General features: G+C 41.3%; 1 protein-coding gene across 1 annotated transcript in view; it reads right to left on the bottom strand.

Annotated features, from left to right (window-relative positions):
* Positions 1 to 88: 88 nt before the first annotated feature.
* Positions 89 to 27,849, bottom strand: part of RSF1 (remodeling and spacing factor 1) — a 46,118-nt gene continuing 18,357 nt past the window's right edge. The window contains exons 8-16 of the mRNA XM_089512972.1: positions 26,602 to 26,706; positions 23,290 to 23,369; positions 18,469 to 18,523; positions 17,132 to 17,241; positions 15,265 to 15,332; positions 14,265 to 14,472; positions 13,179 to 13,402; positions 11,536 to 11,724; positions 89 to 6,292 (exon numbers count right to left, since the gene is read on the bottom strand). Of these exons, the coding sequence (XP_089369098.1) occupies positions 5,727 to 6,292; positions 11,536 to 11,724; positions 13,179 to 13,402; positions 14,265 to 14,472; positions 15,265 to 15,332; positions 17,132 to 17,241; positions 18,469 to 18,523; positions 23,290 to 23,369; positions 26,602 to 26,706 (1,605 nt within the window). The 3' untranslated portion in view covers positions 89 to 5,726. The remainder of the gene's footprint in view (positions 6,293 to 11,535; positions 11,725 to 13,178; positions 13,403 to 14,264; positions 14,473 to 15,264; positions 15,333 to 17,131; positions 17,242 to 18,468; positions 18,524 to 23,289; positions 23,370 to 26,601; positions 26,707 to 27,849) is intronic.

Here is a 27,849-nt window from a genome sequence, read left to right as displayed (position 1 = left end):
TAACCAAAGGATTCTGGGTGATGTAGATTTTTTTTTTGCAAAGGTAATCTTTTTTTTTTTTTGCTCTGAAACAAGGCTAAATATTTAATTGTGATAGGTTTCATTCTTTTTTAAAGGGGGGAAGAGATATATTATTATGTATTTATTATGAATTATATCAGTTGTGTTTTAAATATGTAAGCCGCTTTGATTGCTATTATAGTAGAAAAGTGGGATGTAAATAAAAGTTATTTATTATTACAGTCGTCCCTTCTTATACACAGATTTTTATACACAGATTCAAGCATCCACGGTTTGAAAATGTTCCAAAAAGTATAAATTTCAAATATCAAACCTTGATTTTCCATTTTTTATAAGGGACACCATTTTGCTATGTCATTATATTTAATGGAACTTGAGCATCCATGGATTTTGTTATCCACTGGGGATCTTGGAACCAAACCCCAGCGGATAACAAGGGTCCACTGCATTTATTTATAAATCTCCCTGACTGGCCAAAGACGCTTTTTATGCTCCGCTCTCTACCGCTGCCCAGCAACATCCCTCTTGTGTCTTCTTCTTTTGCAAAACAAAAAGTGTTACACACCACCATGTTTACATGCGACAATGGATCCAGTGCTAAAAATGCACACATTCAGTGGTATAGCAAGCTGAATGTGAGTTCCTGGTTTGACAGGCAGTCTTTCTTGGTCAGCAGATCTAGGAATTTTTTCCCACAATCACTGCTGCCTTGCAGTTTAAATCTGCATAAACGGAGATGAGGTGGATATAGGAAGAAATGCAGCATGGAGATGCAGACCTTTGTCTTGGTACACTTAATACCTCTTCATATCTGCAGCATAGGAAGATGTGTGGCCGATCTTTAAGAAGTGCACGCATTAAAGTAAATCCACAAACTGACCAAAAAAAAAAAAAGGCAGTCTTTGTAAATAGATCATTATAATCTACTCAGTGTATACGGTGAAAGTAGTGTAAAGAACTAAATGCAGTAGCAATAATGTGTGGATGTAATGTGTGCTTCCCCTTCAGTTCGCCAAGACAAATGGGTTTATTTGTGGGGAAACAGTTTTAACATCCAACTTGGGCTGCAGAGGAAAAGGGGGAATCCTAATACAATTATGTTCTTCACAAATTCAGTTGGAATACAACTGTTTCTGAAAGCATAAAATGTATGAATAGCTTTTCATTTCAGTGATGCAAACCACCTCTCCTAAATGAAGTAAAAGCTATGACAATTAAAAAATTTACTTAAATTGTAATGGCCATCATTATATATATTTAAAAACTTTAAACTTCATTGATGACCGTACTGTACTGAACTCTCCCGCAAAGCAAAACTGTGTCTTTGACTCTCTGACAGGCCATGACTATTACTAAACTCACTAGGCTGTAGGAAAAAGCCTCATGAAAAACCCTTTTTTGGTTAGTGCCCCTATATAAGATTTGTGGGTAACTTCAGCAGGGGCCAAGTTATGTATGCCCTTGTTCCCTCGCTGGAAGGCCACACCACCACATTTCAACATGAAAGTGTGACCTGGAAATAACTAGAAATCGCATCCAATTATAGCTTCCTGGACTTGGGCCATGAAAAAAAAGTTTGGGGGGGGGGGAGAGTTGTGGATCATAGTATATAAGAATAGTAAGCCCCTGGGTTTTCAGGTGATTTAGTGGCACCTTAGGTGATTTTCAAACAAGTTTTTAACCTGAAAAATTTGGGAGGTCTTTGGGAGATGAATTGAGGGTTGCTATAATGCTGCCCAATGCAGCACTTTTGCCACCCTCTGTACAGCCTTATTTCTCTCTTCTTCTATTCAAACACTTGCCTTTTTAGGGGGGAAAAATCAACCCGCGTCAAGTGCAGCATCATTAATTTCCAATTTACTGCTTGCCTTGAGATGCTATGATCTTCCATCAACTCAGCTGAATCAAAAAATAAAGAATTACCTACTCTACGTTTAGAGTACATTATGCTCTGTAACCTCTGCAGTATCTGAAAGCTACTGTAGATGTTCACCGACAATATCCAGTATCTTGTCTCTGGGAGCTGCTGAGAAATGATGTAAGATCATTAGAGAATGTGAAGAGAGACAATAAGATCCTGACAGAATACGGTTCCCTAAAATGCAGACATGAGAAATGGAATCTACAAAATGCAATGGAAAGAGGAAGGCCAGCCTGGACCTCAAAACCATGTTTGGATTGTCTCAAGGATGTCCAGTTCTACTCTGTCAGGAGCAAGCAAGAGGTAAGCCAATGCAAGGAACTACGATGGAAGTAGTACATAGTGTTAGGACTTCCTAAAAATCAGTACAAACTCGTGACAATCTTTTTCAACAGTTTCTGCCCACAAGAGTCAACTGTGTTTTGTGCAAGAGCAAGAGAAATCTATCACCAGTATTCATAAAGCATTCTCATTATCTTGGGTCAATTTCTTACAGGATTTGTCTACTTATAAAGTCTCTAGCCCACCTTCTCCCTTCCAGTTTGATGCCTCTACACTCCCGCAAGACCCAGAAGCATTTATACGGCAAACCTGAATGAATCATGACCTCCAAGGACTACCTAGCTGAAGGGCTAGATGTTTCAAACAAAATGCCGAACGCTTCTCTAAAATACAGTTCCCAAAGTCCTTCGGCCAAAAGAGGGATGTGCCTGTGTTTTTTGTAAAGGTTTTAAGTGAATTCTCTTGGTTCTATTTAAACAATTTGCAAGAAAGTTACCTCTCTCACACAAGTGCTCATTACATAAAATTGATCAAGCACTTAAAATAAATAAACTAGCAGTCAGCATGGACAGTTTAAAAAGGTGATGGTGCCAATGACCCCCAGCTTAAGAACCTAAAATCCAGTTTGACCCCATAAGAACTAGAGAAATTGGCTATCAAGGATTAGAGAAAAGAGCTCCTCAAAGGGTGATTTTGCCTTTGAGAACCCTTAAAGTTGAGTGAAAGCTACAAGGAAGAAAGGATAGTACACAACTGTTGCTGGAAAAGAGGCATCCGACATAGTGAAGGGGTGGACAATAGTCAGCTCAGAGGCTCAATCTAGGCCCTAATTTTCCATGTAGATCCTAGTCTCAAGTATTCCGATTTGGTTGCACATCTTTGCTGCTTTATCCCCCCCTCCAAAACAAACAAACAAACACCAGGCTCTCCCCAGAACAATTAACAGAGAATCTGCCAAATTCTTTCCCATACACTTCTGGAATTGACCAGATACCTCCAAATCAGCACACCATTGCAAACTCATGAAGAGAGATTGCAATAATCAATGCCTGAATCCTGAGTCATGTCTGAGCTAGTCATAGGATAGTTAATCCTGCCAATACTTTCATTCCTTCTCCCATTTAAGAGATGGAGTTTAAAACTTACTTGCCAATCAGTATAACCAGGGCTGTATATTTTGCTTCATTTCTGGGGGTTGTAAGTGCAGAAGCTGTTTGCTTCCCTTTAAGAAAGATATTTTCATGTACCTGGTCCTTCTAAAAATAAGAAAGGAATCCATCTTCATTTGTTGATGTAAAGCTGTGGCTTGAATGAGAGAGACCATACTGCTTTCCAACATTACACAAGCAAAATAAAAAGCGAAATAGCTTTTTGAATGACAAGCTTAGTATTTCTGTGGATTTACAAGTATGTTCTCTTATGAGAATAGATGCCAGTTAAGTGATTTAATAACTTTGTGTCACTTTGCTTCACTGACATGAAAAGTGATATTTAGGTATGCTAACTTCTATTTTTAACATTTGAGGACTTAGAACTTTAAAGGTGGACTAGAGAGAGAGAAAGAATACAGAGAAATACAACTGATGGAGTGGTTCTTACAGTGCTATACAGGGATATGAAAACAGGGAGAGGAACAAAACCGAAGAAGAATTTCAAGTCCAAAAAAGATTTGGGGTGTCCAACATTTCCTTGTGAGGTATTTTGCTTTGGCAAAATTTGACGTCATGATTACATAAAAACCAGAAGTGCTTAGCAACAGCTACCTAAAACTGCAACAAAATACTGGGGCATAGGGATGAGCAAAGAGAAGGAGAACTCTCTCCTCAGTGCCAGCAGCAAAACCAGCACAGCCGTCGCCAGCAACGGACCCAGCACCAGAGTAAAGTCCCAAACCCAGCATTTAAAAAAAGAGAGAGACCAGGGTGGGGGGCACCATCTCAGATGTCAAAGCTTTGTAAGACTACACTTTCAACCATGCAAGTGCTAAACTGCATACAAGAGAAGGAAAAGAAAAGCAAACTTACTGAACCCTGCACCTGACCTTACAGAATGTAGTGGGGAACAAGATGGCAAGTGATATTCTTGATTTGACTATCGTTTAATGAGGGAGAAAAGCTATTTTGGAGTTGGAGGGCACACACCCAATGTTATGCTGCCTGTCTCTGATAACACTGAGATCTTGCGTAAAATATGTTTCCCACCCCAGAAATATGCAAGTTTGGAAAGCAGTTGGTCAACTGTCCAATATTGAAATATTAATTAAAAACATGAAGAGGCCTATAGGCCAGCAATTGCCACTGCAAATTCTAGGACATCCAAATTGTAAAAGTAAAATTACTTTCTCTCTAATATTCAGTCTCACAAACATATACACACACACATATGCCTCCCCAAACAGAAAACCTCCCAGAAGGAAAAGAAAAAAATCCTGCTCCATTTGCATACTTCAATTTGAAGTAGATACTATGAGCACTGAAGGGGTTTTAAAAGCCATCAGTTCTCTCTTTACAGGAGACCTGTCATCTCTTGGGAAATGGTTTGCTGCACAACCTGGCCTCTCCACAGCTAAATCTGCCGTTTCTTCCCAAGAGGTATCATGCGTGAAGCCCATCGGATGAAACACATTAAAAAGAAGAGCCTGGTTATGAACTTATCGCTATCATAGTCTCAAACGGTCAAAAGCTCATTACAGTTTACACTTCTTACTGTACAAAACACTTTTAAAAGATGTTTATTAGAGGGAACTGCAAATTAAAAGATGACATGAGAACCTTTATCTGCCATGGTACTTCCTTCACCTCTCTCCATTGTGGAAATCTCCAGGGGCTTATCAAGGCTGCTTTTCAGGAAAGCGAATACTAAAATGAACTATGGTAAGTCAACCTACAAGTCACAAAATGCAACAGTAAAGATAATATTTCTTCTTCCTTAAAATTGCATGTTAAATTGTAATCTAAGTTGTGAACATTTAAATATAATATATATCTCCTATTAAAAAGTTGGAGCACAAGTGCTTCTGTAGCCCCCTACCCTCTTCCCACATTTGCTGCCACCCACCCATCCCAGTTCAGATTTTGGGCCCTGACCAACTTGGAATGCTTACTTTCAGCCACCCCATCCCACCCCTCAGCACTCTAGCCCCTAAATTTGTGTGCATTCAGGAAATATAAAGTCAAAAATATACAAATCTTTTGTTTCCTACAAGGGGTGTGTATGGATGAAGTTCAAGATGTGAAAATGGAAGAAGAGGGAGGGGGAGAGAAGAGAATGAAAAGGGGATTTATAGTAATTATCTTGAAAAAAGCGTTCCAAAAAAACCTGGTAGTTTCACAGGAGGCAGGCAGGCGGAGAGAAAAAATTACCCCAAACTGCAGGACTGGTGAACTTCTGACTGCTAAAAAGTGATACTGTAGTGGAGTTTTCTAGGAAAAATAAAACACCTTTTAATAACTGGCCCGCTGGTATGAGCTACCGTGGAATAAATTAGCACAAAAACGAAGTCTTATAACTGTTCACTGTTACAGACGTAATCAACAAGGTCAGTCACTCGCAAGAGTTCGTCCTCATCTTCCTCTGGGCCTCCTGCCTCCTGGCCACCACTTGTCCCGTTGGGTGCCAAGCTGGCATTGGCTGTGCTGTCCTTGGGGGTGGGGACCTTTTCCGCAGGCTTTCCAATCAAGTTCTCAATTGTTTTCCCAGGGCTCTGTCCATTGGTGGATGGCAAATCCACCAGGCTGTAGTCCAATGGGCTTTCGACCTTCCCCACATTGTCAAAGTCATCATCATCATCGCTTTCTATCCGGTAGCAGGGCTTCTTGGTGATGTCTTGAGGAGCATGGGGTGCCAAAGGCTTGCTGGCAGGTGTGGGTTTGCTGGTCTCATCGTTGGTGTTGCCACAGTTGTCTTCGTCATCCGTTTCAATCCGATTAAGACGCTTTCGGATAGGCCGCCCTTCCTCATCCCCCTCTTCACCTTCCGAGTCCTCGTCGCTGCTGTGACTGCGTTTCCGAACTGACCTCTTTGACTTGGCTGGTTTGTCATCTTCAGAGTTCTTGGCAATGTAGCTTTCTGGAACAAGCATCAGACTTAAACCTGTTAGCAAAATCTAAGGGCAAGGAATAGCTATAATTGTTCTTTTCCTATTGTTTTTAAATAGCACTCTTAACTCAGGGGTGGGCAAAGGGCAACCCATGGATTGAATGCAGCCCCCACAGGGCTGTTTTTGTGGCCCTAGGGCCCCACAACAGTAAAAAGAAAAAAAATTGCCCCAAAATTACCTCTAGGAAGTGTGGACCCTTACCTTACACGGAGGATCCATTCCAGCCCGCCCCCCCCGGCGTAAGGCAAATTCTGCCTATGCTCGAGCCCATTCATTTGAATGAGGCTCGTGCATGCAGCAGCGCACGCACCATTCATCTGAATGGGAAACACCACCCCTTGCGCCCCGCGTACTCCCCGCGGCTTGAGCGCATGTGCTCAAAGCCGCATATAGCGTGCCCAAGTATAACACGGGCGCGCTGTACTTGTAGACCTTCTGGGAGTTAAAATAAATAAATAAATCCCAAATGCTCGAAATTGCCCTCTAGGAATTGTGTGGGGCTTTTCCATCATTTGGACGGCCCCCAGGAGAGGCTTTTTTAAAAAACAGGAATGACTTCTGCTTCCTTCATGTTGTTAAAAAAGGCCCCAAAACATGTCCCCTGAAGGCATCTTGGGGCAATTTTTAAAAAGTTTTTTTTGCAGATGCAGTGGGTGTGAAGGTGTGTTTGTGTTGCTCGAAAGTCTCCTGGAGGACTAATGCAGCTTCCTAGCCTTCTATACTTGCCTTTATTGTTGCTGTGTGCCTTAAAGTCATTTCTGACTTACGGCAACCCTAAGGTGAATCTACCATGGGGTTTTCTTGGCAAAATTTGTTCAGAGGAGGTTTGCCATTGCCTTCCCCTAAAGCTGAGAGTATGTGACTTGCCCAAGGTCACCCAGTGGGTTTCATGGCCAAGCAAGGAATCGAACCCTGGTCTCCAGAGTTGTAGCTCAATACTCAAACTACTGCGCCACAATGGTACCTACTCCTGCTGTACAGTCAGCCCTCGCTTTACGGGGTGTATCCATTCTGGACCCCCCCCCCCCCCCCACGTAAAGCAAAAAGTGAGCATGCTCAAGCCCCACTGGATAGAATGGGGCTTCGGCTTGCCGTGTGTGTGTGCGCCGCAGACACGCCCGCCATTGTTTCTATTGCTGGGCAGCTTCAGCGTAAGCTGAAAGCGTCCTTAATGAGCCCGTGTATGGCGCAGGCTCACTGTATATGCACAATAGATTCAGGTACTTATATTGGAAGAAAACAAGTGGTCACTGGTTAGCAATCAAAGCTATTTGTTTAACTGCCCATCATGCATCTATACTGCAGTCTCTTGAAAACAGAATATTGTAATGTTATGATAAAGGTTGAGTCTCCCTTATCCAAAATGCTTAGGACCAGATGTGTTTTAGTTTTCAGAGTTTTTCAGGTTTTAGAATATTTGCATATACATAATGAGATATTTTGGAGATGGGACCCAATTGTAAACATGAAATTCATTTCTATTTCGTATACATTTTATACACATAGGTAATTTTATACATGACTTTGAAAAATATTTTTATGCGTGAAACACAGTTTGTGTACAGTGAAAATGCAAAGATGTCACTATTTCAGGTACCCATGTGGACAATTCTGGATTTTGGAATTCCTGATAAGGGAGACTCAATCTGTATTTTCCTACAGTTTGCCTCACAGTAACCTGACACTGCTCTCTCAATTGTGGCTCCATTTTGTCCCAAAAATGAAGAGCCAACATATACAAAAAGCATTTGTCCTTTCACATGAAAGAGGGTACTAATTATTCTGTGGTTTTAATTCATAGGCAAATTTTCTAATCAACAAAAACAATTTTGCAAATGGGCTACTAGAGTCCATACAAGTTTTGAATCTTTGATAGAGGCTGTATAGACCAGCCATTAACCTGGCATCAGAACAGAGTGGGGGTGTGGTGTCCCCATGACACCACATGGCGGGCGGCTCCATGGCGCCCCTCTGGTGCTGCGTCCAGATGACGCAGTGCCAAAGGAGCGCAGAAAAACTACTGCGCCAGAAGCTATGGTGCCCTTCCCACAACGCAGAAAGAAGCCTCTTTTTGTGGCTCCTTTTTGCACCGTGGAAAGGCCATATTGGGGTCGCGGCGTGTGGTTGCCATGGCCCCTCTGGTGCTAAAAGGGGCAGCTGTAGGTGCCCCTTAGATGTGCAAAATTCTAATTCTAATTCCAATATGTTTTTTTTCTTATAAAAAAGCTTTACGTTTCTGGAGGGTCTTCAACACATGTTTGAATGATTGGGACACAGACTCATCAACATCTGATCCAAAAAAACTAAACTAAAGTTTATTTATTCAGAAAGGAGTAACTCCTTAGTTCAGGGAGAATTCAGCCCATTTCTGCAGTCTTTAATAAAATAAAAACAAAAAAATGAATGTGCAAGGTTTTCGTTTACTTAGGGAACAGATACCAGACAACATTTTACCAACGTGGTTCAGTCTTCTGTGGACTTAAAGGCTGCATGCCTTGCTTGTATTGGAAATTCTGATCATTTATTCTGTGTGTGTGTCTGCCTTTTCTGAAGCTTATTTTTCCTGGTTGGTTCCCACCTTATAATTTATTTTAATAAACTGTTGTTTTTCAAAAGTTTCTTTATAACTTTTGAGTATTCTGAAATACATCAAAATTTGAAATAAAGAAGAGGTTTTACAAAAAGTCAAATAAGCTAGTTACTCTTATCTGCCCCTCCCTCAACTTGAAAAAGGATTTATTTATTTTTGTTAACTGCAACAACCAGAATCTACCAGCCAGCAGAGCCAGTGGCTAGAGGATTCTGGGAGCTGTAGACCAAAACAGTCATTTTTCCATGCTCTGCCCAGCACAGTCATTTCAGTGTAAATAAATCAGGTAAGAGCTATTTGAGGATGGTAGAGTTTCCTGCTTTGGAGGTTTTTAAACAAAGGTTGGATGGCCATTGGTCAGGAGAGCTTTGGTTGTATATTCTTGCATGGCAGGGAGTTGAACTGGATGGTCTTTGGGGTCTCTTCCAGTTCTATGATTCTAAAATGATTTGATTTAGATGGAAGATATTTGTATGTTTCCTCCTTTTATATAGTTGAATTCACATCCTTATTCAGTCATTTTAAGAATTCAAAGCTAGAGTATTCCATGCTGACACAAAAATTTAACAGAAAACCGTAAGCTGTCTCGGTTCAGCACCAAACCTCAGCCCTTAAAAGTTGTCCCTGGAAAACTCATGCAACATGGTGATTAAAAGGTGGAGCTTCCATCTTGGTTGCCAGCTCACCAGGTGGTCAAAGTACAGTATGCCCTTCGCATACGCGCCCTTGCCATAAATGGCTTTAAGCTTACGCGGACAGCGAGCGGCAATGGACAAAGCAGAGTGCACCACCATTCAAATCAATAGGACTCCAGCATATGCAAAATTTTCCTTACGCAGGGGGGAGGAGTCCAGAACAGATCCCCCGCATATGGCAAGGGCAGACTGTATAACCTTTCAGCATCCACTCCTGGTCTGTACCATGGGATAAGGGCCTGCCTTACAAGGTGGTGTACAGATTATGAATAATTTTTGAGAATATTATTTTATGGTTACAAGTGCTAAAAGTAATTAGGAGACTATAATAGGGTGTGTAATCTTTGAAGCACCTTCCTAAATCATTATTCTTAAGCATACAACATTCTGAACAACATATGTTAATTCATTTATGTTGATTTCTAAATACTTAGCACTCATCCCGTGAAGAGGGATCTATTTTCAATTATCTGGCAAGTGAATTACTAATCCCATATCACACTCTGCAGACATTCAAACAACTCCTACTGTAGGATGCTGTTAAGGTTCATAAGTAGCATAGCTTTTAATGGCTTAGCATTTCAGGACTAAGAGGTAAAAATTGCAGCCAGATAAATCCTACAAGCGAGGATAGGGCATACAGTACCCATGTGCTTTCCACTATCCATTCTCCCTCAGAACATATGTTTTCATGCCCTCTAGGAGGTAGGGCAGCCTGCCCTGTTATACAGTGTGCCTTTCCCTTACACGAGAGATCTGTTCCAGACCCCTCAACGTAAGGCAAATAGCACGTATGCTTGAGCCCCATTGAAAATAATGGGGCTCGCACATGACATGCGGCGTGGGCGTGCACCATGAGCATGCACGCTATTTTAACTTCCATCGTGCAGTGTTCAGCTTATGCTGAAAGGCAGCCGCATATGATGCAGGCACACTGTATATTACAGCAGTCAAACACTATGACAACAATGGCACAGCTCACTGTTGCTAGGTAATAGTTTTGAATAAAGAGTCCCAACTTCTCATTGGTTAGAACTGGGGGAAGTACCAATATGGAAAGCTATCATGCCTCATCCCATGCATGGTAACAGGGCTCAAGGGCAATGCTGTGTGAGAGCCTAGACACTAGGATTGTCAGTAACAGATGTCTAAACTTGTGACACGATAGGACTTGTCATGTACTGCATCTCAGTTTCATCTGGGTTCAGCTCAAGCTCGGGTTCAGCTATAACAAGGAGCTGAGACTCTGAGGCAGTTTTGTAGCCTTCAAACCAACAGTGAAGGAAATACTGTTGAAGCATCATTTCTACCTAGTTTTCTGAGAAGGGGCAACTTGAGAATGGTCCAATACATTTTCTAACATACGGTTCAAGGATCAATCCTCAACCATCTCCGGTGGGGAGGAAACTTATTTTAGGTAGTGAGGCTGTTGGGAAACCACTCTGCCCAAGAACCCAGGGGATGGTGCCACTCAGGACAGACAATACTGTGCTGTATGGTCCAGTGGTCTGGCTCTGTATGAGGCAGCTTCACAAGCAACAGGAGTCCTCTCTTGCAGAATACTTTCCCATCTCAAGGGGTGTAGGCAGATGTTTTCTGGGGATGCCCTCTTAATTTAAATCTGGGTCAGAGTGATGAACACTTTCTGCCAATTCAATTGGAGTGTTTTAAATCTAGATCTCTAAAGATCTGACTAAGCTGGCTGTTGTCCAGGTCTCCCCAGTGACAGGCCTACTGCTCCCAACCACAATTATTTCAGAGAAATCTGCTCTCCCCAGGAGCAAAACATAGTAATTAAAGTTAAGCACTCAAATTCATAAAGCTAGCTGTCCTTGTGTTTAAAACCTCCAATGCTATCACACAACCTCTCTCCCTGTGGCTTAAATTTTCCTTAATTTGTGCTACAACCCAACGTTTTTGTTTTTACCTTCACTGTCTGAACTGGAGAGCCTGCGCTTATGAACTCTTCTCAATTCTTTTCCATATCGGAAGCTTTTCTGAGAACCCTCACTTTCAGAATCTTCTTTATAGTTGACTTGTCTCTTTTGATTCCGCCGAGATCTCCTCCGAGTTTCTAAGTAATCTTCATCACTGTAATCTGAAGAAATATCACTTTCTGCACAACCAACAAAGCAGGGAAAGAAGAGAAGCAACCACATTAAATTCAGCCTGTGAAATTGAATGATTTGTCACAAATGTTAATAATCTGTCAGTTGAATATTAATCCTTCTCACACTGAAAGAAAACTATGCCCAGAAGATGAGAAGTTTCTGGACAGCTTCAGTCTTCTCAGTGTTTCTTCCCATATCAAAATGAACTTCAATGAACCTTCCAATATAGATGAAATATACCCTTTGCTGCCTTCTAACATGGCATCATGTTGCCAAGGAATGTTAACTCCCACATCCTTCCTTATGGTTAAATAGTATGATGGATCCAAAGTCACACTGGCAACTTTTTCTAATTATCAAGATACTATTTTGAGAGTACTAGTGGAAAATAAAGTATACATTTGAAAATAAAGGCAACATCTGCTTTAAGCAATCTACCTTGTGTTCAGTGGTACAGATACAACTGGTTTGGGCAGAAACAGGAAGTGGTGGCACAAGAGGAAAAAATCAGCAGGAGCACAGAAGAGACAAACTGAGGGGAAAGAGAATAGGATGAACTTGGTTTAATGTGCTAGGAAGATATATTGTGGGTAGTGGCATTTGCTCCTTTCGTCCAGAATGCTTTAGGATAAAGTTCTACAATACCATACTTACTCTGTCATTTACCATTAAAATCAGGCTTATTTATTATTTTTATTAATAAGATTTATATTTCACCTTTTAATCCAATAATCTTCAAGGTGCTTCAGAACAGACTAGAATACAAACAAGAACCAACCCAAGCCCTACATATGTTTTGGTAGCCCAACATTCCCTCATTCCTTTGGCCAATGGATGGAGCCAACAGATGAGCTTCTTCTTCTCTGCTCTGCTATCCCAAAATCAATGACAGGTGGACTTTTTGATGACAGTTTTGGCAGGGATAGAAGTAAGCTCCTTGCAGGTGCTCTGCTCTTGGCAGATGGATGGGATCAGGTTGGTCACCCTTTTATCCTGATAATCTTTGTGAGAGGCAAGTGGTGCAACTTCTGGCTGACAAAAGGAGACAGACTGTGCTTCACCTAAGTTCTGCAGTCTCAGGGCAAAGGCAGTTAGAACCAAGTATGCCTGCTGGCAGGTAGTGGCTGCGAAATGCAGTTTCTGCAGCTGCTGCTTCTCTTTTGAATGGTCATTCCTCTTGCTGTGATGCTACTTTGCTCCAGTAAGGCTGCTTCTGTAAACTTAAAATCCAAACTGTAATCCGAACTGAAACATCAGATGATAACCGAGGACCGAGTTTAGATTTGGTCTTTAAGGGGCAGCACCTGTTGTGATCCATAGCCAAATCCAGCCCCATAGTGCTGCTGTTGCCAAATAGTTGCTTCTCAGGAAAATGGGTTGCTAACTTGGGGTCTAGTTCTGAAAACTCAGTCCTTCAGCCCAGCAGATAAGTCACAAAAAGTTAAACTGTTCAACTTACCAGAGTCGGCGCTTACATTATCCTCAGAGTCCTCCTCTTCATCATCTTCTGAGTATCTTTTCTTGACTGTTTTTCTCCGTAGCCGTCTGCTTTGCCTCATTGGCCTAGAATGGTGCCGCCTGGGCCGACGCCTTGAAAACTCTGTATCACTGTCATCATGTGACGGCTGATCCTCTTCACTTTCATCTACATTGTCATCTGACACAACAAACTCATCCTGAGATCTGTGGGGACAAAGATCGAAGGGAAAGGTTTTGGAAATTAAAACACTTATACTGAAAATAAACACCAACCTAACTTGATTTAAGATCTGCATTCTATAAAATCAAACTCCTAAGAGAAGAAAAAGCATACTTTCAGTGGCTTTCTTTTTGTGTGTGTGTGTTACGGGGAAACAATGCATGCTTTTTCTGTCCCAGCTATAATGACATGCTGATGTCTCAGTAGCAAGCTTTTGTGGATGATTCAAACACGCAGTTTCTGATACTGGGCAAATCATATGGTAGCTACTGACTCAAAATTTAGGTGGGGACCCTGTATGTCTTGGACATACAAGAAATTATCAGAACTTACAAACCAGAGAGGTTTAGCTTCATCCTTCAAGACAGGAGTAAAGACACACTTCAGTTAACAAAGGTCCAAAACACACTGCAGAAATAATCCAGTTTCAGACTGCTTTAACTGCCCTGGCTTAGTGCTAGGGAATCCTGGGGATTATAGTTTATTATGGCACCAGAGCTCTCTCATAGAGAAGACTAAATGTCTCACAAAACTACAGTTCCCAGAATTCACTAGCATTGAGCAAGGGCAGAAATTGGATTATTTCTGCAGTGTGTTTTGGACCAAAGTCACTGACAGAGAAAATTTCTTTTTACTTAAAATCTTTTTATGCCTGCCTACCCCATTCCCCAATTCAAGTGCTTTTTCAAAAAAAGTTCAGCTAGACAGAGGAGAAGGTGAAAGAGCAGACAGGCCGGGTGGGCAGAAAAAGACTTTGTTGAAATGAGCTTCTTTATCAGAGGCTTTGTTAACTGATGTATGTCTGTAACTGCAGAGATTGGATGCTACAACTGCAACATGGCTTACCCATCACTGATTCTGAACTCATCCTCACTCTCTTCTTCATCCAGGTTGCTGTCGCTGTCCAGGTCATTCAGTCGCCGTCGTTTCTTGCGACGAACTGCAGCAGCCCTTGAAGGCCGCTTGCTTTCCTTTCTTTCTTCCTCCAGGATGGTGGAAATATCCTTCCCACGATGGCCTGTGATGTTAGACATGTCTTTCCCTCTTCCTCCACCTATGTTCAGGGGGATCAAAACAAAGGCAACAGTTCATTTGTTCTACTTGCTACCTAAACAGGGAGCCCTGGTGGCGCAGTGGTTAAATGCTGGTTCTGCAGCCACTCACTCACAGCCATAAGGTTGTGAGTTCGATTCCGGCCAGGACCCCAGGGTGGACTCAGCCTGGCATCCTTCGAAGGTCACTAAAATGAATACGCAGCTTGTTGGGCACAATTAGCTTACACATTGTAAACCGCTTAGAGACTGCTTAGAGTGTGGTGGAGTCTCCTTCTTTGGAGGTCTTTAAACAGAGGCTGGACGGCCATTTGTCAGGTATGATTTGACTGTGAGTTCCTGCATGGCAGGCAGTTGGACTGGATGGACCATATGGTCTCTTCCAATTCTATGATTCTATGAATTCTATGCTTAGTTCAGTATGAAGTGGTAAATAAATGCTGTTGCTAAACCTCACTCCTCTCCTGCGACTTCCAGCTTCCCTTACAAAAGGTACTCAGGTATTTTTCTGTACCTCCTGTTAGAAGAGTGGGTCATGTCTCTCTATCCTACCATGAAAACCTAGGAGTTTAAGCAGGCCTAGGATAGAAGAATGAAATGCAGGTCTTTGATTCATTTCATTTTGCCTTGTCCACCAGGTTTACAGGCAAGCAGTCACACATGGTCCTACCCACCCACCCTTTTTATCCTCAACAACCATTAAGTGGAGTCTTTCAGCATGAATTTGTCACTCAAGATTGCCATCACCCAAATGTTTTTCTAGTCCTATACAAGAGCAGCTCAGTAAGACACACCTCCTCCATCAGCCTCCTTGATGTCATCCTCAATTGCTTCATCAATGGCTTCATCAAACTCATCAAATCTAAAAAATAAAATTACTAGTTTCAATGCACAACTCAATGACATTCCAAGAGACATGCTAAAGCAACTTAACAATCAAAATACAGTGGACCCTTGTTATACGCTGGGGTTTGGTTCCAAGATTCCCCGTGGATAATAAAATCCATGGATGCTCAAGTCCCATAAAATATAATGACATAGCAAAATGGTGTCCCTTATAAAAAATGGAAAATCAAGGTTTGATATTTGAAATTTATACTTTTTTCGAACATTTTCAAACCGTGGATGCTTGAATCTGTGTATAAGAAATTTGTGTATAAGAATAAGTATCCAAATATTAACAACCACTCTCCAAACAGGGAAACTGGAACACATCTTCCTGGCATTCAGGTGTACTACTTACTAGTTCTAATTTTTATGAAGGAAAAATATCTGAGCACAAGTTACAAAGAATGAAATTTTATTCATGCTGTCATTTATTTATTAATTAACTAATGTGAAGGGGGCAGTGAAAATTAATTTCTATTGCTATCTCTTGGAATGACTGCCAAATTATCAGTCAATCTCCTTGGTCTTCTTTCATTTAATATTACAACAGTTATTGCTCTTGATTTAAAAGAGACACATTCCACAGAAGTGCTATGTTTTTTGCTCTAAAGAGTTCTTCCAAAAATTCCAATAAGTCCCCAAATCATTCTGGAACAAATTACAAGACTGCAGACAAACAGGGTAAGTTTTCTTACCTCCTTCATAGATTTTATAATCAGTTGTGAGCTACCCTTTCTTCTCATCCTTGCAGGCCCTTTCTCAAAATGTGACTTTATCCTAAAATAGCTAAGAGGACAATATTGATTCCTGATTACAGCTATCATTTTCTCCCTCTTATCCCTTTCAAAAGGAAAAGCAGATGTTCTTGTTACTTGGATGTTGCAGCAGCAGTCTGCATTTTATATAACACTGCAAAATGAGGGGGGAGAGGGATTTAAATGTAGTTTTAGGTTTTTTTATTCACAGCTGAGGCAAAAAGAGGTCAAATGTCTTGGAGGTTTTAGAGCTCAAGCTTCACCTAAAAGCAGCTGAAATGAACTGGAGGGACTGCACAAAAGCAGAAGCAACAAAGATGATGCCTTTCACAGGCCTGCTGTTGAACATAATACATTTCAAGTGCAATTTCTACTAACAAGCAATGACCCTTCAAAGTGCTATAACTGCAGAATGCTTTAATCCTCTAGAGGACTGTTGGATGTCCTGGGGTGAAAGGGAGGTTCTGTTGGGTAATCAGTTTTTCTCATCCATCAAGGACATGATAACTTGTCCTTAAAAGCCAGCATACAGCCTTACATCTTCATAGCAGCCACAGTCTCCCCAAAAAAGGAGGGCCTTCCAGTAAAATACAGTATTATGGAAATAATGAACATTATGTCATGTCAAACACCACAGAAACAAACTACTTTCGCTCAGCTTTCATATAGACATGTGGGAAAGGTGTAGAAATCCATAACATAGGCATACCATGTATATAAGTGGGTCTGTAAGCTTAAAATGTCATTTTTAAAGGAACTGAGAAGGATGGGGGGCAAGCCACATGACATACAAATGCACAAGAAAGGAAGGAAACATTTTACGTGAGCCAGCTGCTCTTTCACCTATCAGACTCAATGGGGAGAGGAATAAGCTCAATTTCCTCTCAGACTCTTTTTGCTGCTGAAGCAAGGCCTTACACTCCCCTCTTCCTTTTGCAGATTCTCATTTGCACAAGTGAACCGGAGACAACATGGTATCTTTTACATCAATTCAGAAGAAGCAAAATAAGTCACTTACCTATAGCTGATGCATTTCCGTTGCCTCGTTGACCTCCTTTCATGCAGCTTTGCCTTTGATTTTTTTGGATCTTTCTTCTTTTCATCTATGATTTCAGGTATTTCAGGCTCCTGTTGAAAAAAGGTTATTATTAAGCACAGCAACAGATGCAGCCTACAGGGAAGGTCCACTTCTATGATTTGAACATACAAGCTTTGCTTCAATCCTTTTCATTTTCATTAGAAAAAAATCTCCTGCCACACAAAGAGATGCACTTTTCCACATGGCTCCTCACAACTACCACCCTGTTGTTGGTATGGCAACTCTCGGTTGACTTGGCAAGACTTATTCAGAGTCATTCCTCTCATCTGAGGCTCAGACAGTGTGACTTCTCCAAGGTCAAATTGTGGGTTTCCAGCACTGCGCTAGCATTTCAGTCCTGACCTCCCCAGAGCCCTAATCTAAAACTCAAACCATTACACCACACTGGCTCTCCAACTAAACCAGTTCCCCTGCACAAGTTTCCCAAACAGCAGGCAGCATATTTACAAATCTGGATGCAGATAAGTTGCAGCCAATAGAAAGGGGAGAGAAAGGCTGACTAGATGGGCCAGGATAGCACAGGCACATGGACCGGATGCCCACCCGGATTGGTCCCCAGGTTGGCCATCCTCATGCTGCCCCAGGACCACGTTCCTTACCATGCCATGCTGTTGTTCCCACTGGGAAGCCCCATCACTGCATCTGATACAGAAATGGAGCGCTTGTTTGCACCCATGTGGCCAGGCACTTTGTTTCCACATCAGATGCAGTGATGAGGGGCTTCTCAGAAGGAGTGATGGTGCAGCAAGGTAAGAAGCACGGAGGGCCATTTAAACAGCCAGGGTTTGCTGTGGAGTTTCCAGGATCAAATCAAGGGTCAAATTGTCCTGTGATAAAAGGCTGTTAACCGCAGAGATTGGGCTGGATTCACCAGATCTGCGTCCAGTCTGCCAGGATCCAAACCCAGGATTTTGGCTTGCATCCTCTAAAGAGGATGACATGAGGTTGGGTAAAACATGGGCTTTTTGGTCTGTGTGGACAACCCCATAAATTCCATTGGTTTTCTAGGGATTAGGAAATAAGGAATTAGCAATCGACGTAACTTCTCAGCCTTTGGTATCAGTAGCAGAAGCAGAACTGATCAGCCAAATAAGCAGATGGAAACAAATTCACTTGATTTCTGAACATTTGGACAATCAGCAGATTCTGCTCCCTCTGGGGCAATTCTAGATTATTTTCATACCGAAGTACACCCAGCTCTGGCTCAATACTTGAAAGCAAAATCATATTAATGTCAATGGATGCATTTCACTTACTCGTGGAGGAATGATATTCTCAATACTGATCCCCACGTACACAAGGCGTTCCTTCCTTTGGGACGAACACAAAAGCCAAAAAAGAAAAAGAAAAAAAAGTCACTTCTTCACAATATCTGATCATTCTTCTATAGTCTTTTTTCCCTGCTTCCCCTATATTATAGCACCTGTTTATTTATATAGGATTCTGTCAGGCTTTGAAATAGGTGCCCCTTCTTGCAACTATGGTTGCAAAGAGAGTTTGCAAACTGGATAGAGGCTAACTCTCTAGTTTGCAAAAATATCAGCATGTGGCTAGTTCCAAACTGGAAGGAAATGGAAAAGCAGCAACTAGGATTAGGACAGAGAATCCACAAACCTATGAAAGGGGCAAAACAGACCACCTCAAAGGGGCAGCTTGAAGCCGTCCCTGAGAGAGCTGGGTTGGGGCCGTGGCCACACGCTGTGACCCCAATCTGGCTTTTTGCTGGTCCAAAAAGAAGCAGCAAAACACTGCTCCTTTTTAAGCTGGCAAAAAGCCAGCTTTTCCCTCCCTGCCATGGCTTTACGGTACTCCTGTGGTATATAGTATGTAAATGCCGCACCCCCGGAGTGCCATGAAGCCAGCCCATGCGTTGGCAATCTGGCAGCTTCCGGGCACATGTTGTGCATATGCCACAGCCACAAAGCCACCAGGAAGCTGATGTTTTGAGCCGGTCTGTTTTGGCTCAAACATTCCCGATTTCTGTGAGAAGATAATGCTTCCCTGTGGAATATGATGTGCTCAGTGGTTACTGCTTTTTGGTTGAATGTGATGCAGTGTATTAATATTATATTACAAAAACCTTTGGCATTTGTAGATGCACAAGTTTTTTTTTAAATTTCATTAACGTGGAGGGGAATTTTACAAAGAATTAGCACTGTGGGATCCTGCATGCTTTCACTATAGCAATAAGATCTATATTCTAAGGTTGGAATGGTAAATCTTCACCATCTATCATTCAATGGTCAGAGGGCCTTACTGTTTTACTTATGCATGAACGTTTATTTTATAGAGGTCCACTTCAAGAAAATTGCATTCTTACAATTAGGGTCACCTTCTATTAATATACATCCTATGTATTTCCCCTCTCTCTTTTTTCCTATTGCATTCAGTAATTCAGTATTAGTATTTTATTGATTATCTGGATGGTATTGTATTATTTTAATGATGTAATCCCACTTCGATCCTTGGAAGAGGCAGTTATATAAATAAATATGATTATTATTATTATTCTCCTCTGTTTCTTTATTTGTAATCATATTTTTAAAATTCAGTAAAAAAAGCATTCCTGATTCCTAACCATGGTTAGAAAGTATGTGTTGGTGTGTGGGCTGACAGAAAATGTTGGGTTAGTAAGTTCTATGAACTCATTTGCATGACCAAGTTGGTGCTTTTCTTCTTCCCTTTCATGGTCATTTCATCTTGTATTTATTTATTCATAATACTTTTACCCTGACTTTTCAATAAAACTTTATGGTGTACAAATAATATTCAGCACAGAGAACAAGTAATCTAAATCATGCATGATAAAATCCAGAAACTTTGAAAACCAAAAGAGCAATTTGTTATCTTTGTAGGAGATTTTTGCTATCCTTGATCCCTTTGGTTCCAGCTAGAAAAATAACGTAAAAATAAAAACAAGTTATCTATGGGATTTGGTAATATTTAGATGCCATAGCTTAGGATTTTCTAGGTTGGCACCCTCTGCATGTATTGGACTACAAGTCCCATAACACAGGCCTGTAATGAAAAAGCTTATTTCAATATTGTAGTTGTTTATAATGTATTCTGGAGTGCTGAATTTGAAAAACAATACAAATGTTGTCCCACACAGTTCATTCACGAATTTGATATTTTTATCAATTCAGTTGTTACTCAGCTTTGATTAAGTGCGGAATTAAAGTTCTAGGGCAAATTCTTTCAATGCTTTAGAATTAATTTTTATTTATTGATTAATTTTTATGTTTCATATCAACAAATTAAAGTGTTTTGAAAGTGTATTAAAGACTTTAATTCCTTTCTTACTCACTGCAGGATAATTTTTTGCAGGATCATTTCATTTGGTTACATATTACAACACAGAAATGTCAAAGAAAGTTGTGAATAAACTTTACATAATGGAGCAAATCTGATGTCATGTTAGGATTTTAAACAGCTAATTCCTATAAAACCAGCATCCATCTTTTTAACATTTTTTATGGCCATCTATTTTTAGGTATGTATTAATCATCATATAGCATGATCAATGCACATCCTAGTTTGGGATAGTGATAACTAGAGTTTTTGTGGATTTTTCAGGCTATGTGGCCATGTTCTAGAAGAGTTTAATCCTGATGTTTCGCCAGCATCTGTGGCTGGCATCTTGTTCTGAAGATGTCAGACACAGATGCTGGCGAAACATCAGGAATAAACTCTTCTAGAACATGGCCACATAGCTGGAAAAAACTACAAAAAACTATGTATGTCGGCCATGAAAGCCTTCGACTTCACAGTGACAACTAGAGTTCATGGGAGATGGAACAAATAGTCCAGGATAGTGAAACCTGACATAAATGAATGCTTGAATCCATTTTAGTAGAATCCTTGAAGGATATGGAATTAAAGACTGAAGCAGAGCTCTTTACAACACCAAAGCTTAGCTTTAAAGCTTCAGGAGTAAAAATGTTAAGCCACCAATACTTTTAGCTTTTCAGTAAAGAGAACCTTTGTGATCTACAAACAAAGAGAAAGAGGCACATGTTGAGGCAATTCAACCCAGAAAAGGACACTTCTGGATCACCTCTCACCATGCTACCGCTCTTCCTGACGTCAAAGTTTCATATCAGCAAAAAAGACCCACTCTTCTTTTAAGGAAATATCAGCCTCCAGATATATAATAATACTTAGTTTTACTGTAGCTGACATCTTGCTTAATTTCCATCATAGGTATCTTGGAGGAAACGGATTTTCTGGACCCATTTCAAACTGGCTTCCGGGCGGGCTATGGAGTTGAGACTGCCATGGTCGCCTTAGTCAATGATCTCCATCTAAGCATGGACAGGGGTAGCGTGTCCCTGTTAGTGCTTTTGGACATCTCAGCAGCCTTTGATACCATCGATCATGGTATCCTTCTGGATCGCCTGAGGGAGTTGGGTATCGGGGGCACTGCTTTGCAGTGGTTCCGTTCCTACCTCTTGGGTAGATTCCAGATGGTGGAGCTGGGGGACTGTTGCTCCAATAAGAGGGCCCTTACATCTGGGGTCCCTCAAGGAGCGATTTTGTCCCCCATGCTATTCAACATTTACATGAAGCCGCTGGGAGAGATCATCCGGAGACACGGGGCGCAGTGTTATCAGTACGTTGATGACACCCAAATAGTCTTCTCTGTGTCTCCGACTGATGCAGTGACTAGGGATGGCATCTCTCCTCTTAATGCCTGCTTGGAGTCTTTAATGGGCTGGATGAGAGAAAACAGACTCAATTTGAATCCAGAGAAAACGCAAGTACTGGTGATTGGCTCTCCTGGCCCGGGGAAGGAAATTTTTCCACCTGTCCTGAATGGGGTCACGCTCCCTGTGAAGGACTCAGTTCGCAGTCTGGGGGTGCTTCTGGACTCGTCGCTCCACTTTACATCTCAAGTGGATGCGACGGTCAGGAGCACCTGCTATCAGCTTCGGCTGATACGCCAGCTGCGACCCTTCCTGGGCCGGGGGGACCTTGAAACCGTGGTACACACTCTGGTAACCTCTCGGTTGGATTTCTGTAATGCGCTCTACATGGGGCAACCCTTGTACCAAACCCGGAACTTCAATTAGTGCAGAATATGGCAGCCAGACTGGTCACTGGATGTCCCAGGGCCAGTCATATAACACCTATTTTGAAAGATCTCCATTGGCTGCCCATTCGCTTCCGAGCGCAATACAAGGTGTTGGTTATAACCTATCAAGCCCTAAATGGCTTGGGCCCAGGGTACTTGGAGGACCGCCTCTCCTCATACAATCCGCCCTGCCCTCTCAGGTCGGGCGGGAAACATCTCCTAAGAATTCCAGATGCACGCTATAATGCAACTTGGAGGGCATTTTCCATCTTAGCCGTACAACTCTGGAACACCTTGCCTGACAAGCTCCGCACAGCCACCTCCCTTGAAGCTTTTAAGAGGACCTTGAAGACCTTCCTCTTCCGCCAGGCTTTTCCCCCATGATTCTTTTTTTTTCTTTTTGATTGACTCTTCCCCCTTTTTAGTGATGTTTTAGGCATTTTATCTTGTCACTGGTATTCTTATTGTACTGCTGCTATTTGTATTGGGGGTTTTATGATGTTTTAACTGTTTTATATTGTATAATTGGGGGTTGGAGGGGCCTTGTTGTTTTACACTGTTTTTATATTTTTTGTACACCGCTCCAAGGATCTCCAAGGAATAGCGGTATAAGAATAAAATTTATATATATTATATATAAACTCTTATTTTGCTGAGGGTCATATTTTGGCTCCATCGCCATCCTCTTTCTTAATTTTCAAGGATTGTGTGAGATTCAAGTAAGGTTGAAAATAGAACCAACCCCCCTTCCTTCTGTTTATAATTTCCAAAGGGAACATAAATTTTTGTTCACTGTTCTGTCCAAGGGCCTTTGATGTAACTTGGGATGTTTATGAATATGGATTGATACTAAGCTAACAAACTGCCTATTCTGATTTCCCACTCCCCATCTGGGTGCAGAAAGGTCTATGTGGCATGAGAGAACCACACTACTCAAATTACAATATTGTCTTATTCTGTGAAAATAAAAGGGGTGTTACGCCTCTGAATTATATTCCGATACCTTCGTTCTGCACGTTCTTTCTTTTTCAAGACAACATCAAGGTCCTGCAGCTGTTCTTCTAACTTCTCACAGAGTAATTTCTGTGGAGACAAACCAAAACAGACCATTAACAATAAAACACTCCATCTGCCAAATTTTAAACAGGCCCACACCCAAACATTCCTCAGTATTACAACCACTACAGCCAGTAAAGATGTGACAACAGTCCAGGTAGTAAGCAGTATGAAGGAAAGACTTCAGTGATAAAAACAAAGAAATGCAACAATCCTGAAGGCCCACATCAGATGAGAGATAACCTTCACTGTGAAGTGCATTGCCTGTATTCCCAAACTCAGTCTTTCCTTTCAAGCCCACAGGTTCCAAGGTATTATTTTCAGAATGCCATCTATTCAATCAGCACAGCCAGTTAGGCAGAAGTAAAACGTTCACAATACATGAATGAGCACGTCAGAAGGGTTTATGATTTTGTGAAGACATGGGGAATGTTGAGGTGGGGTAAAGAAAGCCTGCATCCAAGATAATCAAAGCTAAAAACCCATTCCTGCCTAATCAGGCTTACAAACTAGCTTAGACCCTTGGTTTACAAGCAACCAAGGCTCACTTTAGCCATGGTTAATGCTTAAAAGGGAAATGAAATTTTCACCACATTAGCCCAGGGCCTATATCCTGTGAAACAAAATACAAGTTTTTAATTAATAAGGCTAGCCATGTAAAAACGTTAAGATTAAACTGCCAGATACTCAGAGAACCAACACACACTGATTAGTACATTAGATGCAGATAGACGGCTAATGTATAAAGAGTGCTGTTATTTTCATGTTCTGCCGGTTGGCTTCCCACCTTTGATTCAACATGGCTTTTATGTAATGCTGCCCAAGCCAAAACAGAGAGGAAATCAGGCTGCAATCTGTACACACTTTCTTGGGAATAAGTCCCAAGAAACACGGCGGGACTTAACTTCCAAGTCAAAATGCAGAGATTGAACTGTTAGGTCAGGTCAGTAGTTCTTAACCAGGGTTTCCCAGAATGCTAAGTTTCCAAGATAGGTTGCTAGGGATCCTGCAAGAGAATGTGACCAGAATTTTTTAAATTATTTTAAGGGATTCCTCTGGGTGAAAAGGTTGAGAAAGGCTGGGTCAAACTATCTGATGTATGAAGAGCTCAGTAGAAAGATGCTGAAGAAGGACATTCTCCTCCTGAAAATATAAACGCCAGCAGTTAAGAAGCTGTCTTCCACCAAATCAAGAATATTTGTCCATTTACCTCAGTATTGACTATACTGACTGGCAGTGGCTCTCCAAAGAGACAAGATGAAAAAGGTCTTTCCTGTCATCTTCTACCAGGTCCTTTTTACTGGTAAATACCAGGGCAGCTAAAGCCTGCACTCTATCACTGAGTTATGGCTGTGCCCCACATATTCTCGTCTGTCTTTGCAAAACAGAGCCAACAGATGCAAGTTTTGGCAGAAGCAGGTACACATAATTCACTTGACAGTTAGCAACTTTACTAAATCACTAAAATAAGTCTAGTGGACTACAACATGGCTGACTTAACACCTGTTTTAAAAAACGGACTGGGGAATGCATCCAGGAAATTGATAGAAAATATTAACAGTGGGAACTACTAATCATAACAGAAAAAGAAAGCCTTGCTGGGGAAGAATTAGCATGACTCCTGCAAAGGGAAACCTTGCCTCACTAACCTTTGAGAATTTGTTCAGGTTGTCAACACACATGCAGAAGGGAGCAATCCCTCTAGGCATTGCATCCTTGGATTTTCAAAAAGGTTTTGACAAAGATCCTCACCAAAGGTTCATAAGGAAACTTAGCAGTCATGCCATAAGAGGATTTCTCCTCTTAACATATCAGTAACTGGTTAGAAGAGAGGAAACAGAAGGAAGGAATAAATGGGCAGTTTTGATAACAAGGAGAAGTAAACAGCAGGGATGCTCTAGGATCTGTAGCATTTAAATGAATATCAGGTAACATATTAAGGAAGCTGAGTATTTTTTTAAAAAAATAATTCTATACTTTCCCTTTTCAAAAATGTATTCAAGCAAAAATGCTTGAATTTTATTCAGGATGCAATCTACTGGGAAGGATTTTTTGTTTGTTTGTAAAAAAGGTGTCTCTAAAGTGGGTGACTAGGCAAGCATCATATAACAGATGAGATGCAGCATACGTAAATGTAAAGGGATACTCAACTAGAAAATAAAAATAAACAACCTCTAATTTTACATAATTAGCTATAGTTCTTGTCCCCAGTTAGATTTCAGTTAGTTCTTCACAACACAAAGCTCACTGAATCATCAAGTCAGTGTACTGCAATGATGAAAACACAAATACAGTATTTTTCTGCAATGATGAAAACACAAATACAGCAGAAAAAGTATTATTTTTTCCTCTACTTTTGGATATGCCATCCAAAAACTGGGGAAGACACAGAAAAAGGTAACTAAAGGGCAGAACAGACCACCACAAAGGGGCAGCTTGAAGCCGCCCCTGAGAAAGCTGGATTGGGGCCATGGCAACCGCAAGCCATGGCCCCCAATCTTCCTTTTTGCATTGGTAAAAGCCGGTTCTTCCTACCCTGCCATGGCTTTACAGCATTCTGGCAACGTGTGGCATCTAAACACCATGCCACCAGAATGCCCAAAAGTTGGCTGGCGGGGCGGGTAGCCAGATGGCTTGAAGCCAACTTCTGGGCATCATGGGGGTGTGCGTCATGTGTATACCCTGCCCCAAGCCGGCTGGAAAACAGCTTTTCATGCCGGTCTGTACTGGCCCTTTGGTCCAAAACACACTGAAGAAATAATGCTTTATAAATGTGGACTATTTTCTCCACCCCACAGCATCACAAATGTATTTTATTGTAGTAGTAGTAGTAATATGTCAGAGGGAAAGGGAGAGAAAAGAGAACAGCAAAAGAATTCTAGGTAATCCAACAATATTCACTGGCAGTTGGTTTTGAGGCAACCGAGGAAGATATTCAGCGATTTGAAGGTGATGGTTTAAATGTCTGCCCATTACCTTCAAGTTATTTGTCAACGTATGACACCACCATGAATTCTGTAAGTTTTTCTTAGACAATGAATATTCAGCAATGGCTTGCTATTGCCTTCCTGTGAAATATAGTTTACTGCAACCTGTAGTCCTTGGCAGTCCCCCGCCCAAATACTAACCAAGCCTGATGGGAACAGCTGGGATCTAGTATCTTCAGGGTATTTCAGACCTGCTTGATTTTTCTTTTTTAGTAGGTTTAAATGTGTGGAGGGAGATGGGAGAGACAATAATAAAAGAAGACAAAGCTTACATGTTGGCAAGGTGGGCAGAACCACTCTCCGTCAGGAATGATCATCAGCGGCGGCCGAAGGCATGCCGTATGGTAGCCACTGTCACAGGAGTCACACAAGAGAATCTGTGGAAATGAACCAAGATTTCAGTGGGCCTTTGAACACATCCTGTGCATCTTGCCTCTGTGTGTGCACCGTTTCTTGTAATATGTTATTAATGGCAGCCACTTAAACAGGTGAATTTTCCAGCTTTAGCCCACATCAAACTTTTTAAAGTTTCACTGACCACACCGATAGTCAGCTAAGAACATGCTTAACTCTGCCCTGAAAGCAATGGGACCAGATCATACCCTAAATGTTATCACAACTCCTAGATCAAGACTGGATTCACTGTTGACATGTAGTAAGGGCAACAGTTCTATCTCCTTCTTTTGGTGTAGTTCAGTGTAGATTCTAAGGGTCACACCCACAAAGGACAGGAAAGGAGCAAACAGATTTTGGTGCACATACATAAACCAATACAGGTTCAATTTCCCTTATTCTAAATGCTTGGGACCGGAAGTGTTTTGTATTTCAGATTTTTTCAGATTTTGAAATATAAATAATAATTATTTATATCAATATAAATAATAAGATATCTTGAAGACAGGACCCAAGTCTAAACATGGAATTCGTTTATGTTTCATATACACATTATATACACACATCATAGCCTGAAGGTAATTTTGGAGCTTCTTTTTTGCTCCGTAAGGGAGCCGCGCGGTGTGGCTGCGACGGCTCCCTTACGGAGCAAACGGCGGCGGCGGCAGACCACCTCAAAGCGGCGGTCTATAACCCGCCCGAGAGAACACCTCTCTCTAGGTATTCCAGGGCAATTATGGGGCCAAGAACTGCCAGAAGTCAACCATAAAATTGTGCTGGAAGACCTAAAAATGCCTAGAGAAGTGTTCTCTCTAGTTTAAGCTATTTTTCAGAAATTTATAGCACTGCCAATTTTTACAAGTTTTGGCAGAAGTTGATTATAAGAGTCACGCTGGAGAATTTAGAGATTCTTAGAGTGAACGTATTATTCAAATCTGTGAATAATCAAGTGCGCAAAAATCAAAACCACAAATGTGGAGGGCGAACTTCCTATCTTCTTTCTTAATTGTACGGCTCTCACATCCATACATGGTAACAGGGAATACAATGACTTGTATGATTCTCACTTTTATGTTCAGTTGCATATCTTTGCATTTTAGAATGTCTTCTAGTCACTATTCCCATTC

Source organism: Sceloporus occidentalis, unplaced genomic scaffold (genome assembly GCF_023333645.1).
Source record: "Sceloporus occidentalis isolate IW3139 unplaced genomic scaffold, rSceOcc1.0.p SCAF_2, whole genome shotgun sequence".
NCBI classification, from domain to species: Eukaryota; Metazoa; Chordata; class Lepidosauria; order Squamata; family Phrynosomatidae; genus Sceloporus; species Sceloporus occidentalis.
The sequence above is the reverse complement of the archived record's forward strand: the minus strand, read 5'-3'. Positions and strand labels throughout refer to the sequence as shown.